The sequence below is a fragment of the Musa acuminata genome, chromosome BXJ2-10 (assembly GCF_036884655.1).
Source record: "Musa acuminata AAA Group cultivar baxijiao chromosome BXJ2-10, Cavendish_Baxijiao_AAA, whole genome shotgun sequence".
Classification (NCBI taxonomy): Eukaryota; Viridiplantae; Streptophyta; class Magnoliopsida; order Zingiberales; family Musaceae; genus Musa; species Musa acuminata.
In genome coordinates, this window is record NC_088347.1 from 22,511,046 (window position 1) to 22,528,333 (window position 17,288).

The following is a 17,288-nucleotide window of genomic DNA, read 5'->3' on the forward strand; positions in this document are numbered from 1 at the left end:
GCAAGGTTCACAGTGCCTCTGGATGGGGCTTTTCATCGAGCACATTACTTGCAAGCATGAACGTTCCTTCGTTCTCGAGCTCGATCGTCGTCTTCTTGACATCGATGTCCGCATACATGGTGTTATAGGTATCATGGATACGTAAATGACGTCACCACGTAAAAAAGGAGCATCGGTTTCCGTTTCTGCTGTCCAATATACCGTGGGCACCCAAACGGGCACCGTTCTTTTAGTACCCGGTCACCATCACCGCTACATAAGGCATCAAGAATCCCACCCTTTTTGCCGTCCAAATGCTTGGAAGCACCGATGGATGAAAGCGAAAGGGTTTGGATGGCCTGGATCTCGCGGTGAGCAATTACCGGACCCTCTCCCTTTATTCCCAGTGGCGCGGTGAGCGGATCTCCCCCACTGTCGCTCCCAACTCGATCTGGTCAGTCACCTTCGTTTCGCCGGCAAATCCCCAATCCCATCTCCAATACTTCCCCTTCTCCGTTTCTCTTCGGCGGCGGTGGATTCGCGTCAGTCCGTTTTCTTCTTCTTTTAACGGTTCCAATTACGTTGCTTAGTTGTTCTTTTTTCTCAACATCTTTTGGTTTGAAAGATCGGGAGATAAAATAAATGAAAAATCTAATTTTGATCTTGTAAAAAGTAACAGGAGAGACTGATCGTTGTTTTCGCTCAACGGTGAGGGTTTCATTGATTTGTTGATAAATCTTGGATTTGGAAACTTTTTTTTTGTGATGAGCTGATGCGATGTTTTTCTTTTCCTGTTTGTATTTTCTTGCTTTGATTTACTGTATTTGCGCCTGAGATCTGATTTCTTCTTGCTCTTTGAAGACTGGATTGTGGGGAAATTGCAGGGGTTTTGATGGCTTACGAGATATAGTTTGGTCTGGGTTAGAATGAAAATTGTGCTTATGCTCGTTATGGGTTGCTAAATATTTTCGGCAGTAAGATTTCTTTTTCTGGCTATTAATTGGTTCTCTGTTATATTTCATGGAGAAGTGTTATCTATGCAACTTTCTCAATCTTCAGTCTTTATTCCCGATACTTGTTTTAGAACTTGGAGAAGTTCTATTCAGACATTTATGTAGGTTTGGCTTAGCCATTTTTCTTAAAATGATTTTTTTTTTGTGATGCGAAGACTCCCATTTGATTGATATTATATGCATCTCTTTGTAAGCTTCTACCAGCTAGCAGCATAGAATTGTTGCTGGATCAACAAAACTTATGATTGTGGCTAGTATAGCTGAAGTTCCAATGTGCTAGGATCTTTAGGATGTATTATCATGGGAGTGATTTCTTGTCACATAAATGATCAAAAATGATATTTATATATGTATAACATGGAATAACTTTGTGTAGGATTTTTGTTTTAGATTTTTAGGTGTCCTATCCTGAAGAAGAGTTGCAATATTAGAAAAGTTGCGATACATGATATATCTTATATACTGGAGTCAATTTACCTTTTATCACAAATAAGTTTAACGGGAAGAAAAAGTAATTTAAGCTTCATGTTTTATGGAATAACCTCTTAATGCATTAGCATATCATACTCACTTAACAATATCTCTGCATGTTTAATGAAAACATGAATCATACTCTAATGTTTGTTTTTCAGTGCATAGTATTATATATTGAGTACTTTATATACATCAAGTTTATTCTGACATGAAGAGATCAACAGTGATTTCTCCATGAAGCAATTAATTGTTTAAGTGTGTAGATTCATTGAACTTCCTTTTCAATATTAACTAGTTTTATCTGCATGCCAATTTACTTGTAACGTGATGGGACTTCATGAATATATTATCCATGTTATCGAAATATCTTCATTGTTATTCATCATGTCACAGCCTTTGAAAATACATTCTAAGTGTTTTAGTTTGAGCATATTATGAGGAAAAACTATGTTTTTATATACAAGAAGCAAATGATGCTGATTTTATTTTTACTTATTTCACAGTGAAAATGGAGGGATCTAGCAAAGGAGGGGGTAGTGCTGATGTGGTTTTGCAAAATTATAAGCTAGGAAAGACTCTTGGCATTGGCTCATTTGGCAAGGTTAAGATTGCAGAGCATCTATTGACAGGGCACAAGGTTGCTATAAAAATCCTCAATCGTCGTAAAATAAAGAACATGGAAATGGAAGAAAAAGGTACATTAATTTATAAACTTAGATATGTATATAGTATTTAACACTTTTAAGCAAATTGCTTGTATTGGCATAGATAACCATCTAAGGTTTGTATTACTACTTTGCTATATCTAGAATACACATTACATTTATATTAAATTTTTGTTGTATCATTTGTAATATTCAAGTGCTTGGAATTCCAAACAATGAATCAGCTGTAGGATTTTGTTCGTCTGCCTCAATCTGTTAATAGTTCTTCTTAGAAAATTTACTTCACTTTAGTCCTGATACCTTTTACTGTTAGAATTGCACATCTGCAATTTGGTCCTTATTTGCTGCTTGCATGATGTACTAAACTCTTGAATTATATTGCCGTGAGGAATACTTTATATTTTAGCAACTGAGTCACTAATTAAAAAGGTTATAATATTGTCTTGGATGCCAAAAATCATAGTTAGAGATTTACATGTAAAATTTCACATAGCAATCACTTATGTTGTGAACTTTAGTAAGTCCTAATGGAGTTCATCTTAAGCTAAATTTAGGACTTACCAAACTCAAATTCACAATAGAAGTCTCAGTAATGGCATAAATAACAGTATGTTCTGGAAGCAGAGGTCTTCTAGCAAAAATAACACTATGTTCTGGATCGTTGCTCTCACTATTCCCTGTCTGGTTGTTACTTTTTTCAACGATGTTTAACTTATGCCACCTTTTTGACATGAATGAATAAGAAATCCATTCAAGATGGTATCTGAACTTTAAAGGGTTCAAGTTAAACTAGCTGAACTTACAACATGGTTTCAGAAAGTCAATTGAGGTACAGGAACCAAATTTTTATATTTAAAACATGAGCATGTTGTTTTAGGATCAGCTGGTGGGTATGAATTATGTTGTAGTTCTGGATCTGGGCTAAAGACAGTACAGTTGGTGATAAAATATGTTCTTAGGATCTGTCTCGAATAACATTGATATCTTCTAGGGAAAAACAGTTTGACTTGCTAGTTGTAACTACCAGGCTTTGTTAACATCTCTGTATTGACCAAAACTGTATAGTATGTTGGTTTCTGTAAGAATTTATTTGGTAGTGTCAATCTTCCATGTCTAACCTCTTTCTAATAAAGTGGGATGTGACTTGGCATATGCACCAGTGATTTAAAAAGCACTAGGCACCAAGCTCCAAATATGCCTAAGGCGCTAGGCACTCGCTCGAGCGAAATGAGATGCTAAAATATAAAAATATATAATATAATCAATAAATATAATTATTTAAATAAAAATATAATATTAAATTAAGAAAATCTAAAGTACAAAGTCACAATGTCACATTAACAAAAAGTCTCAAAATTCAATACAATAAAATTTTACATCAAAGTCATTCAACATAATCAATATTATCGTCATTTTCAAACAAATTATCTTCATTGTATTCGTCCTCTTCCTCTCGTCCTTTTTCTTCATTAAAATATATTTTATTCTTTATGTCTTCAATAATAGTAGGAGCCGAGCTTGATGATGTTACACTCATTTTTCTCTTCATCATCTGTCTTATATATGTTTGTAATTCTTCAGCACTTGAAGCTCTTGCTACATCTCCCCATGTCAATCTATCATCTTCAAATACAAGCTTATCTTCGGCATTTTACAAGTTGGCACCCATTTCTCCCACCAACCACTCGTTTAAATCATCAATATCTTGTAATGAGATTGGATCAATTCTCTTTCGCAAATCATGACGAGCCTTCAAAGTTTGATTATACTTTATGTAAACAAGATTGTGTAATCGTTAATGTTCCAACCGATTTCTTCTGTTTGAGTGAATCTGTCATGTCATATAATTTAAAAATATATTAATACATCTATCTAAATAAATAAATTAATTGAAACAAAAATATTTAGTGATCCTTACATGCTCAAAGACACTCCAGTTTCGCTCACAAATTGAAGCATTACATGTCAAACTAAGTATTTTAATAATAAATTGCTACAAGTTTAGGGTGGAATTTCTAAATAGACCCTACCATTCGGTTGCAAATTTATGTTATTATTAACAATAACATAGTAACATACTATAGATGAAATTAATTATATCAAATTATTAATAATTGAAGATGTAGTTGTCCTGGATCGAGCTATCATTAGAATTCCAAAAAGACTTTCGACATTTTTATATAGAGATAATTCACGAATAATCTTATCTTGCACCTTAAGGCTTGGAACTAATTTTACAACGCACTAATATAACCCATCCAAAACTTCTGCATCAAACCCAACAGATTTAATTTTATAAAAGAATTCAAGGTTCAAATAATATCTCGCTGCATGTAAGGGACAATGAAGTTGACAATTTTATCTTTCGTTAATGATTGTGAAAAATTTCTTATATTTTTTTTATTTTTATTAAAAAACCTTTTAATCGTTTCCTTTGCTCTATCGATAGCCTCATAAATATATCTCATTGCAGGCTTATTTTCATTATCTACCAACCGAAGAACTCGAACCAGAGGACCCATTACCTTTAATATATAAACTACATGATTCCAAAAGGATGACATTAAGATGATATTAGTGGCCCTCTTGCCTTTTGCTTCTTTTGCTCATTTGTTTGTCACTCATTTCTCGGATGTAATCATGTTTCTCAGATTATATTTTTGACGATGCACGCTTTGTAATATCAAGAATGAAATAGCAAATCGGGTGACACCATATATCACTAATTCTTTGTTGCTTGTAAATTCTCTCATCATATTCAAAGTCTCAGTATGATTATAGAGAAATCTAACAACAAAGATTACCCTTTCTAAAGTTTTCTTGATGTCAGAAATCTTTCCAATATCCTCCAACATTAAATCAATACAATGTACCGCACATGGAGTCCAATATAAGTATTATTTTTTTTTTTCAAGTAATTTACTTGAGACAAAGGATAACAAAAATGATAAGACTTAAGAGTTTAACATATTTAATTGAAGATAAAGTAATTAAAAATTAAAAAAAAAAAATAAAAGATGAATATTACTAGCTAATACATAGTTGTTTCCATTGTCGGTTATGACTTGAACGACATTTTGTTCTCTAATTTCTTTCACGAACTTATCAAATAAATCATATATCTTGTCTCCAGATTTCACAAAAAATGAAGCATCTATTGACTTCACAAACATAGTCCCTAAAGAACAGTTAACCATAAAATTAATTATACTCCTACGTCTCTTGTCGGTCCAAGCATCTGGCATAATAGAACAACCATGTGTTGCCTATGATTTTTCATGGCCCTTTAGTAAGTCATTTGTATAATTTAACTCTTTTTTCAATAATGGAACTCGCATCTTATAATAACTTGGAGGTTTTAATCCTGTACCATAATTTTCAATAGCTTCAATCATCTCCTTAAAACTGTCTAAACGAGTTGTACTAAAGAGAAGATCAGCTTGATAGAAGAAACGAGCAATGCGTTGAATTACAGTGATTTAAAAAGCGCTAGGCGCCAAAAGGCGCCAAGGTCCAAAAACGCCTGAGGCGCTAAGCGCTCGCCCAGGCGCTCGCCCGAGTGAAGCGAGGCGCTAAAATATAAAAATATATAATATAATTAATAAATATAATTATTTAAAAATTTAAATAAAAATATGCTATTAAATTAAGAAAATCTAAGAGCGGCGGGAAAGGGAAAGGGAGCGGGAGGGCTCGCGGGAGTCGCGAGCAGAGGGAAGGCTCGCGGGAGGGCTCGCGAGAGGCGCGAGCAACGGGAGGGCTCGCGGGAGTCGCGAGCAGCGGAAGGGCTCGCAGGAGGCGCGAGCAGCTGGGAGGGCTCGCGGGAGTCGCGAGCAGCGGGAGGGCTCGCGGGAGGCGTGAGCAGCGACAGCGACGAGCAGCGGCAGCGGGAGCAGGAGCGACGAGCAGCGAGATCGGGAGCGGCAACGGCAGCAGGTTAGGATTGGGTAAGGGTTATATCGGTTTAGTTGGTTCGATTGAACCAACTAACAACCGAACCAGGACCGAACCAGACCTAAAATCCTGGTTCGGTCACTTGGTTTACCCAGGCGCTAGCCCGAAGCACCCAGCGCCTGGGCTCGGGCGAGCGCCCAGGCGGCGCCTGTTTGAAGCGCGCCGCCTGGGACATTAGCGAGACGTTCGGGCCTCGCCTCGCCCGAGCGCCTAGGCGAGCGCCCGAGTGGCTCTTTCAATCACTGCTGAATTATTCTTCCTCTTATTTCTTTATCACAAGCATCACTTATATTTGTTTGTTTGAATTTTGAGCCTCCTGCTTGCCCTTGTTGCTTCTGTGATCCTTGAAACATATATAGATCAATCGATCCTTTTTTACCCTTCTTAATACTCATAACTTTTTTTTCTTTTTTGTCATATATTTTTTTCCCAGTTAGGTTAATACTCATAGAATAATCTTCTTTTTTATCCCTGAGATGTTCAACATTATGCCCTGGTAAATTCCCGTAAAATTCATTCGTTTACATCTTCTTTTCATTCATATAAGTCAACAACTCTTCTTTTACCTCAGGTGGACACTTCTTGCAAGTTGTTGCATTCTTGAAATTTCCTACTATATGTTGTTTTGCACGAAAAATACTATCTTTAGTAGTCTTATCGCAATAGATGCAAGTCACTACATTAGGATCTTTCGGATCCTTTAAATAATTATACTTCCATGCAGGATCTTTTTTTGATGTCATTGGAGAATCTATTGAGTTGCTCTGTACACTTGTCATTTATCCTGAAACCCTAACAATAATTTCAAATAAATAAAAATTAGTAGTATTAAAATCAAAATAATATTTTATTAATCTAATAAATAAAAATACTGGTACCAGTATACAATTAACAATATACTGTTAACAGTATACTAAGTCGAGTCGATGTGAGAAGAGAGTGAGTAAGAGTAAGGTCGAGGCTATTGACTTAGAGCAGCGGCAACGACAATAGCGGCGAGCAGCGATAGTGGCAGCGGCGATAGTGGCGGCGGCAAGTAGTGACAACAACAGCAAGCAGCGACAGTGGCAGCGGAGAGCAGCGATAGCGGAGAGAGATAACGACAGCAAAGAGAGGCAACGGCAACAAAGAGGAAATGTCGGCGGCGGAATCGCAAGCAGGGTTAGGGTTAGGGAAGTAGCGAGAGGGATGCTAGGAGGCTGATATCGGTGCTTTAGTTGGTTTGATTGAACCAACTAACGCAAATGACACCGAACTAGACTTAAAATGCTAGTTCGGTGCCTGGTTTAGCCCAGGCGAGTGCCCAGGCGGTGCCTCTTTGAAGCGCGTCGCTTGGACATTAAACGAGGTGCTCGGGCCTTGCCTCGCCTTGCCCGAGCTCCTAGGAGAGCACTTAAGCGCCTATTGAAATCGTTGATATGCACCAAGTAAAGGGCGTAACTCCATGTAATATGGTGATTGCTTTTTCCAAAACTGTCCTACAGTATGACATTCTTTTGTTGTTACCACCGTTTACTGAAGATCACTGCTTTTATTTACTCCATATGTCATGTTAAAATAGTACATGCTTTTACAGGTGGGTAATACAGTGCTATACATTTATACATGCAACAACATTTGACATAATTTGTAATTGTATTTTTTGAGGCATATATATCTACTGGATAAAAATATGAGGAATTTCATGTAAGTCTCGGTTCTCATTGTATTTAGAACTAAATTACATGTTACTTCCTTTTTAGATGCTAATTCGATATCTTATTTTTAGTCCTAAGTACCTTTTCCAAATAGATTATCCAGCATGACATTTTTTGTTATTCAATTACTGAAGGTTTTCTGCTCCTTTTTTGCCCCTTTAATCCTTTTCTGGTTTGTTAAAAACATGCATAACATGATTCATGGTTTACCCAGGAAGCATATGCAGAAGAGACGCATGCATGACATGGACATGCCAATGTGGCAAATTTTAAAAATTAGTACATGGCATGCCTAGACACTGATTGGAATTATATTATTTTTATCCTTTTTTTGCTATATTTACACATTTGAGGTTACAGATTTTTTATGTTATTTCCATTTTTGTGTACTTAATGTTAATTTTTGTTTTTCTGATCAAAATTCCAGTTTTGCTATCAGAAAAGCCTTCACATGCTTTTCTGATGAAGCAAACAAACCAGATAGTAAGATCTAATATCAAGACCAATCATACAAAGCAGTATCCTACATGCAAATACAATTGCAATCATGATTTTTTTATATATTACAAACAAGAACATCTTTTGTTTGCAAAAAGAATACCAATCACAGCTGTTCCTACATCCAGATATCATCTAGAAATCGAGGCTAAGCTAGATATATGAAATGTGCCCCAGCAGAGGAAAAAGAACCAAGAAAATTGAGGAGGCTCAGTAGTTGAGGTGGGATCAAGCTTGTCGGCACTTGGAACTACTTGGCTATACAAATTGCCTTCCTGTCATATCAAGGAACCAATCATGGTCCTCTATTGAGCCCTTAGGTTTTTCATTAGGAGTATCTTATTGGCCTAGGTCTCCTGTTCATCAATGCATGGAACTCCACCACCACATTAGTACTTACGCATGTGGGAAATGGTGACTTTTCGGGGGGAGATCCACTACCAAGTGGTCCATTGCCTCTGTCAATGGGAAGCTCTGCAGTTGTATTGGAGTCACAAGGATAACTTGCATTTATATGTAAAGGCTAAACAACTTTATCTAAGATACATAGGAATGCTAATTTTATAAACTGGTTCTGATTAACCATAACACAAGCTGTGGATACTGGACAAGTTTTCTGCCATTTCTGTGTATTTGTTTCATACATGTTTCTAACATTGTCATGGCTCCATACCTGCATTGCAGTGAGACGAGAGATCAAAATATTGAGATTATTTATGCATCCCCATATTATCCATCTTTATGAGGTCATAGAGACACATTCAGATATTTATGTCGTGATGGAATATGTTAAATCCGGCGAGCTATTTGATTATATCGTTGAAAAGGGGAGGTTGCAAGAAGATGAGGCTCGACGGTTTTTTCAACAGGTATTCGAGAACAGATTGCTACTTCATTACCTTTCTCTGAAGTCTGAACAGCATCTTAAAATCATCATATAGGTCTTGAATAAGCATACAATGTTGTTAAAAGATATAGTCTGGAGCGAAAGAATCAAATCATTTATCTCTAAAAACAGATCTGTGGCTGGAAAAGATCCATGTAGTCAATCCCATTAATTGGAATTTCATGCTTTGTTCTTCAGAAGAATAATTCATGCAGTGTGTTGAACTTTGGAAATACAATTAATAATCTATTTTATATCTTGTGGCAGACCTGATACTGATCTGTGTGAAAAGCTTTTTCCGTCTAATAACCATATAACTCAGTGCCAATTGTTATTCGTTTTTTACTTTTTTAGTAATACCAGGTGGTATAGGTTGGTGTACCATTTGGTATACCTGCATGTACAGTCCAATGAGGTGTTAAACCAATGTTGGACTAAGATTTTCAACTTTGATACAAAGGATGGTTTTAAATCTTGATCCGATACTGATATTGATTCTCAATCAGACTAGTGTTGCTAGCGTTACGCAGACCTATACCTCTTCGTATCACTAAATAGAAAAAATAAAAAAGGCTACTGGTTCCTTGTCTGACCATAAATCCTCGGCAGCATGGTACCTATCATTGTTATTGAAAACCATGGTCCTAAGATTTAAAAGATGTAGGACTACTTTTTTCCCCCTTATGTTTGACAAAATATCTATGCTTTCCTCAAAACAGATCATATCTGGTGTTGAATACTGTCATAGAAACATGGTAGCTCATCGGGATTTGAAACCAGAGAACTTGCTCTTAGATTCGAAATGCAATGTTAAAATCGCTGACTTTGGCCTAAGTAATGTCATGCGTGATGGTCATTTTCTGAAGACTAGCTGTGGGAGCCCAAACTATGCTGCCCCTGAGGTTTGTAGATATTCCACTGGACTAAATTTGGTATTCCATTTGCATCTTTTGACTTCTATTATGTGTGTTTATCTTCATTTGTATAGGTAATTTCTGGAAAATTATATGCTGGACCTGAGGTTGATGTATGGAGTTGTGGTGTTATTCTTTATGCTCTTCTCTGTGGAACCCTTCCCTTTGATGATGAGAACATACCTAATTTGTTTAAGAAAATAAAGGCAAGAAATCTTGTACATATTATATTTAACTGTCACTCCAGCTTTATAAACCAACACAACACTCAAATTGTGTTTTCTTATCAAAATCTTTAGAGCGGGATATACACCCTTCCTAGCCATTTGTCAGCTCTTGCAAGGGATTTGATTCCCAGAATGCTTGTTGTTGATCCTATGAAGCGAATAACCATTCGTGAGATTCGTGAACATCCATGGTTCCAAATGCGTCTACCTCGGTATTTGGCTGTGCCTCCACCTGATACAATGCAGCAAGCTAGGAAGGCAAGTACTTTCTGGGATTGTTAATTAAGTCGTACACTATTATTAGACGCAATGACTAATATTGCTTTAGCTGATGGTGATTTGTCTATAAATGCTTCTGTTATTGGTTAATACTAGATGTTTCATGGATTTCGTCAAGTACAAGTGCTGAGTAGAAAATTATGATAATCATTTTTAAAAAGAATTTAGATAAAAACTAGCCTTTTTTCATAATATTTAATTGTGATGATCTATAAGATGCTTTGTAATGCATGGTTTCTAACATGTGTCTAATTCATTGCAAAGCTAGTTTTCATTCAGTTCTTGTGTTGTGAAAATCATAGAACTTCAAGATCAAGCCCATGGCAGGTAATGTATATCTATGCTCTCTTTCATCATTATATGCTGCTGTTGCATTGTTCTGTATTTGAATTAGATGAATGTACTTATGCATTCGATTTGTGCTAGTTTTTCACTCATATAGTTGTTTACCTTATTTATGTTGTATTAAACGTGCATGCTAGTTCTGATTCTTTGAAGTAGTATGATGATTCTCATAACTTTGAAATGTCACAGTTCTGAGGTTGGTCTTTAGTAGCTGCCATGAAAAAGCCAAATATATGTCTCCTAATTTGTCATTTTTTGCAGATTGATGATGATATTATTCAGGAGGTGATTAAAATGGGTTTTGACAAGAACCAATTGGTTGAATCTCTTCATAACAGAATTTCAAATGAGGTATTTCGTGTGATTAGAATTTTCTTTGACTTGTAACTTTATTTAACTTATTCTGAAAGTGTTTATGAATAGGCAACTGTTTCGTATTACTTACTACTGGACAATCGTTTCCGTGCTATGAGCGGCTACCTTGGCGGTGATTTTCAAGAAACTATGGTGTGTGTGATACCTTTCAGCATCTTTAAAACGTAGTTCTTGCAATCTCCATCTAGCTAAATTTTCTGTTATGTTAATTGGATTTCTTGCTTCTTTACCATGTAATATCAAGTATGTGTAATGTGAAATTCATAGTTCTTTTAGGATTATGGTGTGCCACCTATGAGTTCAAGTGAAAATTCAGAATTTGCACATCGCCTACCAGGATATATGGACCCACAGGGAATTGGTCTGAGATCACAATTACCTGTTGAAAGAAAATGGGCTCTTGGACTTCAGGTCATTACATTTTTTTTTTCTTGTCTATCTTTAACTACAGATAAATTAGTCCTCTTCCTGACAAATATTTATTTGACTGAAAGTCTCGAGCTCATCCTCGTGAAATTATGACGGAGGTCCTTAAAGCATTACAAGAACTAAATGTTAGATGGAAAAGGATCGGACACTATAACATGAAATGCTGTTATATACCTGGCTTTTCTGATCATGCTGAAAGCATGCTCAATAATTCTCCGCATGCTAACCATAGCTTCAGCGACGAATCTGCCATTGTTGAAAGTGACAATATAGTCAAGTTTGAAATTCAGGTGCCTCTTTTCTCATACTTAAGTTCAATAGAGTAGCACATGTACCTATGTTTTGGCAAATGTTTCTTTTTGTGTATTTATGCTCTTGGTTAACCTGTTTATACTTTCAATGAGTGTTGTGCAATATGCTATATGGTATATATACAGTACGAGTCACTATTAAGTTCATTCATGATTCACTTTTTAACTTCATTGGTGATATCAAACTTTTATCCTTTAACATCCTAACTATCGAACTTTTAGAAGTTCTATGACATTCATGGATTTATTTGCTCTCTCTGCTATGCCAAGCGAGCATGACAAAGAATATCTAGACTGCATGTGACACTTTGGCTTGGCTTTTTTCCCGTTAGTGTCTATCACATGCTAGGGATGTGTTAGGATCCAACAAGTTAAGGATAAGTTGTATTAAAATAAAACAAGATACAAAGTCCTTTTGAGGCAAAACCACAAAATTATTCTCACAAGCAATACTTTGGCATGCTGTATATGTCAAACAACCAAAACATACCTGCAAATCGGTTCACATTAATGCCAATAAGTAAAACTATTTTTGGTGGTTATCTTTTTTTCCCTTGCTAATTCATCAATTCTTTTAGTGTATAATGAACTTAAAGGATTGTGAGGCTCAACGTTTACAGTGAACTACATGCTCTCACAAATTATGAAAAGTGAAACACCTATGAAGAGTTTGATATTTTCCAAGCTTAGCACCAAGAGTTATGTCAAAGGAACCCACTACAAGAGATTGGTGCAGTTGATGACAATTTAAATCTTAAAATCCTTAAATTATGGCTCGATGAAGTATAAACAAATTAACAATTACAAACATGCACAGATGTCTACAAGTCCTGTAGAGGGTTGCAAACATAAATATGGATGAATTTACTTGGTTTTTATGCAGTAGTTTGGGGAAATATGCTCCAAATGAGCCTGCGAATACTTGATGTTCACAAGGATGAGAAACAAGCCGCTGCCAATGAGACAGTAAATGCTTGAAGATATCATGAAATTAGCAATGCAAAGTAACATGAGATATTATCAATGCCACTTTTGTTCCCTCTCACTTTTGATTCACTACTGCAGCTGTTGGAGGAATACATTTTATTATAATTTAACTTGCTAAAGTATTTATGCTTATAAATTTATATAATATTTACTTTCTTGTAACTATTAAATGGTTCTTATAAGATAATGTGGATAATGCTTCTTTCGCTTCATTGTATCGCAGCTTTACAAGACCAGGGAAGAGAAATATCTCCTTGACTTGCAGAGGGTCAGTGGGTCACAGCTCCTCTTTCTCGACTTGTGTGCTGCCTTCCTTGCGCAGCTTAGAGTCCTATGATCTTGGCTTTTTGTTACATAATTTTTTCCTCTGTTTTATTGTGTATATGTAACTGTCTTGTATCATATGGATGAACAAGTTTTTTTTTTTTTTTTCTGTGCTGATCTTTTTGGGCCTTGTTGCTCATTAAGCTCTTAGCGCAACAAGCTTTCTATGAGAAACAGTTGCCCTATTTTTTTTGGCAACAATGACTTAAGGACAGTGAGTCTGCTAAAATGGTGTCTTATCAGCTATCAGGCAGCTCATTATGCTCCTTTACCTTGTAAACTCTTTTAATTATGTATCCAGGGTGTGTTTATCTAGCATTATGTATCCCAGGTGTGCTTATCTAAATAGAATGGTGGGATTGTTGCTAAATAGAATGATGTGCAGAATGTGAATTGTCAATGCTGATACAAGTTGGGAGGGACATTTTTCTTGATGGTGGCACACTTGCAAGGTGCTGCCAACTCAACAAAAAGTTAGGTGCTGCTTTGCTTATTTAGCAAGAGGGGAGAAGACACTCAAAGCTTTCATGTTCAAACAACAGTGTGTGTTGTTACTTGCCATGGTTGTCATGATTTAGTATTTAGTGAAAAAGATTGTTCTTATTTGAGTTCTTATTTCAAGAAAAACTGATTATAGTTATTACTAGCTTATAGTAATTATTTCAAGAAAAGGAGCTCACTAGCTTATAGTTTTTATTTCAAGAAAATCTGTTTTTGTGAAAATGCTGGTTTTCTTTGAGACTTGTGAAAGTTTAGAATTGAGTTCCTGCACAGGTCATTCTTGAGATCTATGAAAGTATAATAACCTGTTTTCTTTGAAAAATATGATCTGTTGCAGCCACACAAAATATTCATGTTTTACAGTTAAATTTTATTTCAGGATGACCTTTGGTTGCGACTATTTGTCTAGGATGATTTGTTATTTCTTTTTCGATCAAAATGTTTAAACCGAAGTTATGATTTATCATGTTGTCGGATCAAAATGCATAAATCAAATATGTATATGTTGAAGTTTGTAATAGTATCGGACTTTTATAAATCAATTTAAGCCTTTATTTATTTTTGATGTGAGATTAAATCAAAGTATTATATCATTTAAATGAGTAAGAAAGTGACTGTAAAATGGTCATAAAGTGAATTTTGACCATTCGGTAAAATATCTCAAATCCATATCATGTGTATCAAATAGATGAAGCTTTTATGCATAATACTATCCTCTTGACTACACTGCAAAAGCTTTCATTTTGAGGTTCACTTCCCAATGATTGCTCCTTTTCTTCTTCTTATTGACATCATCTTAATCTGCAACGATTGCTAACAAAGAATAAGACCCATAAAACCATCTTCTCCGTGCCGCTCATATATAGCTTGTGATGCTTTCTGACGGCAATTCTACGATAAGATCCACATGAACACTGTTGACCAGACTGTGACCGCCACCGTGGCGACCACATATGTCCACAGGAAGATGACAGAGCACTCCTCTTGACCAACGTCAAACAACTGAGCCATCGTTCCTGCATTAGCATTCAATTTACCAGACACAATAAATACAAACAACAAGGCTTCGTAAAACCAGTCTCTCTCTTTCTCTCTCTATACCTATATTCATGGCAGGTGGGACACCGAACTGTATCATCAACACATACCGATACAGTGGATCATATGGCACCAATCCCATCCCGTAAGCCGCTCTCACCACTGCGATCCCAATCACAGGAAGGACGAGGTAGCGAACGCAAACAATCGCGACGATCACCGCATTGCTGACGACCGACCTGCGTAAACCTGCGCATGCATGTAGTTTTCGAGTCATCACTGCATCGATCGATCAAACACACCTGAGTTCAACTTTACCCTGTGCCAAGTTTCCACCAAGAACGAGGGTGATGCAGGGCACCGTGCCATCACTGCATCAAGCAAGTCGAATATACGAGTTAATGACCTCCACGCATGTTGATGATCTGTTCAATGAGTAGCAGACAGCAAAAAATGAATCACCCTAGTAACTTCACGGTGTCTTCTACAACTCTCAGTGGTGCACTTGAGCCTGCAAACAGAGACTTCAGCCATGGTGTTGCACCAACAATGACTCCCATTATCTGAAACAAAGTAGCATGTAAGATGCATAGGCTCATTCTAATTATATATGGTAAGTATGAGAAGAAGAAATCGATGAGAACACACTGAGGCAACAGTGGGTGGAGCCAACAACTCTTCGACAATACGGTGGAGAGTCTCTTTCATCTTATCCCAGGAGTTCACCTTCTCGCCATGGAGGCTTCCATTGGGTAGTAATGGGATATTCTGCATCATGATACCAAGTAAGCTATTTTTGTTCATATTGTCTCAATTTCCAATGTTGGATTCATAGACAAAATTGAGGTTCCTATTCTATCTCCATAGACACTGTGATTTCAGCTTACAATTTGGTTTTCTGCCATTTCTTCCATTACTTCCACTGGAAGTGAAAGCATATTCTCCTGATCTGTAGAGACTCTCTGGTCATTCCCATGTCTCTCTATGACACCTCCATGGCAAGATATATGGCTTGCATGGTATATTTTGCTTGCATTCCTCATGAGACTGTAGGAATGTGTCCAAATGTAGATTCCTCCAATCTGCATGAACAGAACACATCACTTGCTTCGACCAATACTGCATTTAAAGCTGAAACAGAAGATATTTGTGGCTCTACCGCCATGGAGAAAGAGGCGAGTCCGCGGGCACCGGACACCTTGTTGTTCCCAAAGGGGTTGCCGTCCTGTTCGCAGATCGCCGGGATGATTATCCACAGCAGATTGCCCATGTTGCCTGACGGTATACGAGACCAGATCAAAAGGAATTGCTTTGATGGAACATGACACAAACAGAACACGACATTACCAGCAGAGCACGTAGCTATTACGAGGCCTTCGAGATGCCTTGGAGGCCTTAGGATTCTCACTACTATCCAGCCAAGGATTCCCCCAATCAGGAACGTGATCCCGAGATTGACAGGCATAAACCACCTCGAGAAGACAGGAATTGTCCGTGTTCAGTTGATTGCCAAGCTAAATCAAGTATGAACTGTAAGGAACAGCTGAGACCTACCAAGATATGATTTCTTTCAAGGTGACGGTCTTCGCTAGACTAGCAAACATTAGAGATGGGGTGAAGACAGTGAACACCACCTGTTGAATTGTGAGCTCATGGTTCAGGTCACTGTGAATGTGAGAGAGAGAGAGATGCAGAGCAGTGGGATTTGATTGCAGCACGAGCAGGTCACCTTGTTCATGTCTCGTCGAGCACTGTGGGGAAGAAGATTGCTGTAACCTGACGCGAGGTACGCCCCCAGCAGGCCTATGAGAAGCACCTGCACGATTGGTGTGGATGCCACCGGGAACAGTGACCAAAACCCCATCTTCTTCCTCCTCTGCTACTGCTAAGCATGTAGTGGTGTATGCCTAGTTGCACATCTCTCCCCTGTTAAGTACAGACCATCAGAGTCGATTTCTAATAGCTGCAATGGTTTCACATGGTCCACAACTCAGATAACAATTATTGGCCGCAAGTGAGTTACGATCTTTGGCATCTCATTTGGATTTTTTTGACCAAGACAGTGTTATAATACTGATGCAGTGCAGCAAACAGACAGAGTTTGCCATTTGTGACTCAGAATGAGCTGAGAAGAACTCGAGAAGCAGAGAGAGAGAGATGCTGATCTTTCATCTTCATAATGGTTGACTCATAACATAATCACGGCTGGGCATCCAGATATCAACTTGTTGATTAGATCATATATATTAGTTCTGTTGATGCAGAGAGCCACATGGTGGGAAGAGGACACTGAGTTGGAGCTGTCTTGTTCTCGTCGGAGTTGGGAACAAATGTCATGTGACCTGTGACTCTGATCATTTAGTAGTAGTGGCTTCCAAAATGACTGGAGTTG

The 17,288-nt window shown here is 37.3% G+C and overlaps 2 protein-coding genes across 9 annotated transcripts; one reads left to right on the forward strand and one right to left on the reverse strand.

The window, feature by feature from the left end:
• The first annotated feature begins 278 nt into the window (after positions 1–278).
• LOC135582215 (SNF1-related protein kinase catalytic subunit alpha KIN10-like) lies at positions 279–13,672 on the forward strand. 6 transcript variants are annotated; one of them, XM_065128193.1, is made up of 11 exons: positions 279–433; positions 1,970–2,161; positions 8,965–9,149; positions 9,886–10,068; positions 10,155–10,286; positions 10,380–10,565; positions 11,193–11,282; positions 11,355–11,438; positions 11,583–11,717; positions 11,801–12,025; positions 13,257–13,672. In XM_065128193.1, the coding sequence occupies exons 2-11, from the start codon at positions 1,975–1,977 to the stop codon at positions 13,368–13,370; spliced, it is 1,521 nt and encodes a 506-aa protein (XP_064984265.1). In that variant the 5' UTR covers positions 279–433; positions 1,970–1,974; the 3' UTR covers positions 13,371–13,672. The 6 variants fall into 6 exon arrangements, with proteins under 6 accessions (XP_064984265.1, XP_064984267.1, XP_064984262.1 ...); XM_065128190.1 differs by having other exon boundaries at positions 293–525; XM_065128192.1 differs by having other exon boundaries at positions 294–521.
• Positions 13,673–14,482: 810 nt separating this feature from the next.
• Positions 14,483–17,161, reverse strand: LOC135582218 (protein PIN-LIKES 7-like). Of its 3 annotated transcripts, none has more exons than XM_065128198.1 (10): positions 16,626–17,161; positions 16,451–16,530; positions 16,244–16,368; positions 16,056–16,171; positions 15,784–15,978; positions 15,545–15,664; positions 15,359–15,459; positions 15,215–15,267; positions 15,007–15,145; positions 14,483–14,874 (listed from the first exon to the last, which is right to left on the reverse strand). In XM_065128198.1, the coding sequence occupies exons 1-10, from the start codon at positions 16,758–16,760 to the stop codon at positions 14,853–14,855; spliced, it is 1,086 nt and encodes a 361-aa protein (XP_064984270.1). In that variant the 5' UTR covers positions 16,761–17,161; the 3' UTR covers positions 14,483–14,852. The 3 variants fall into 3 exon arrangements, with proteins under 3 accessions (XP_064984270.1, XP_064984269.1, XP_064984271.1); XM_065128197.1 differs by having other exon boundaries at positions 14,960–15,145; positions 16,626–17,085; XM_065128199.1 differs by lacking the exon at positions 16,451–16,530 and having other exon boundaries at positions 14,960–15,145; positions 16,244–16,446; positions 16,531–16,653.
• Positions 17,162–17,288: the final 127 nt, after the last annotated feature.

Coding starts and splice junctions, on each gene's coding strand:
- LOC135582215 (XM_065128190.1), top strand. Junction 11,439..11,582: donor GTGATTTTCAAGAAACTATG/GTGTGTGTGATA, acceptor TAGTTCTTTTAG/GATTATGGTGTGCCACCTAT. Junction 12,026..13,256: donor TAGTCAAGTTTGAAATTCAG/GTGCCTCTTTTC, acceptor ATTGTATCGCAG/CTTTACAAGACCAGGGAAGA.
- LOC135582218 (XM_065128197.1), bottom strand. CDS start 16,760: ATGGGGTTTTGGTCACTGTTCCCGGTGGCATCCACACCAATCGTGCAG. Junction 15,665..15,783: donor AAATGGCAGAAAACCAAATT/GTAAGCTGAAAT, acceptor ATCATGATGCAG/AATATCCCATTACTACCCAA. Junction 15,268..15,358: donor GACACCGTGAAGTTACTAGG/GTGATTCATTTT, acceptor TGCTTGATGCAG/TGATGGCACGGTGCCCTGCA.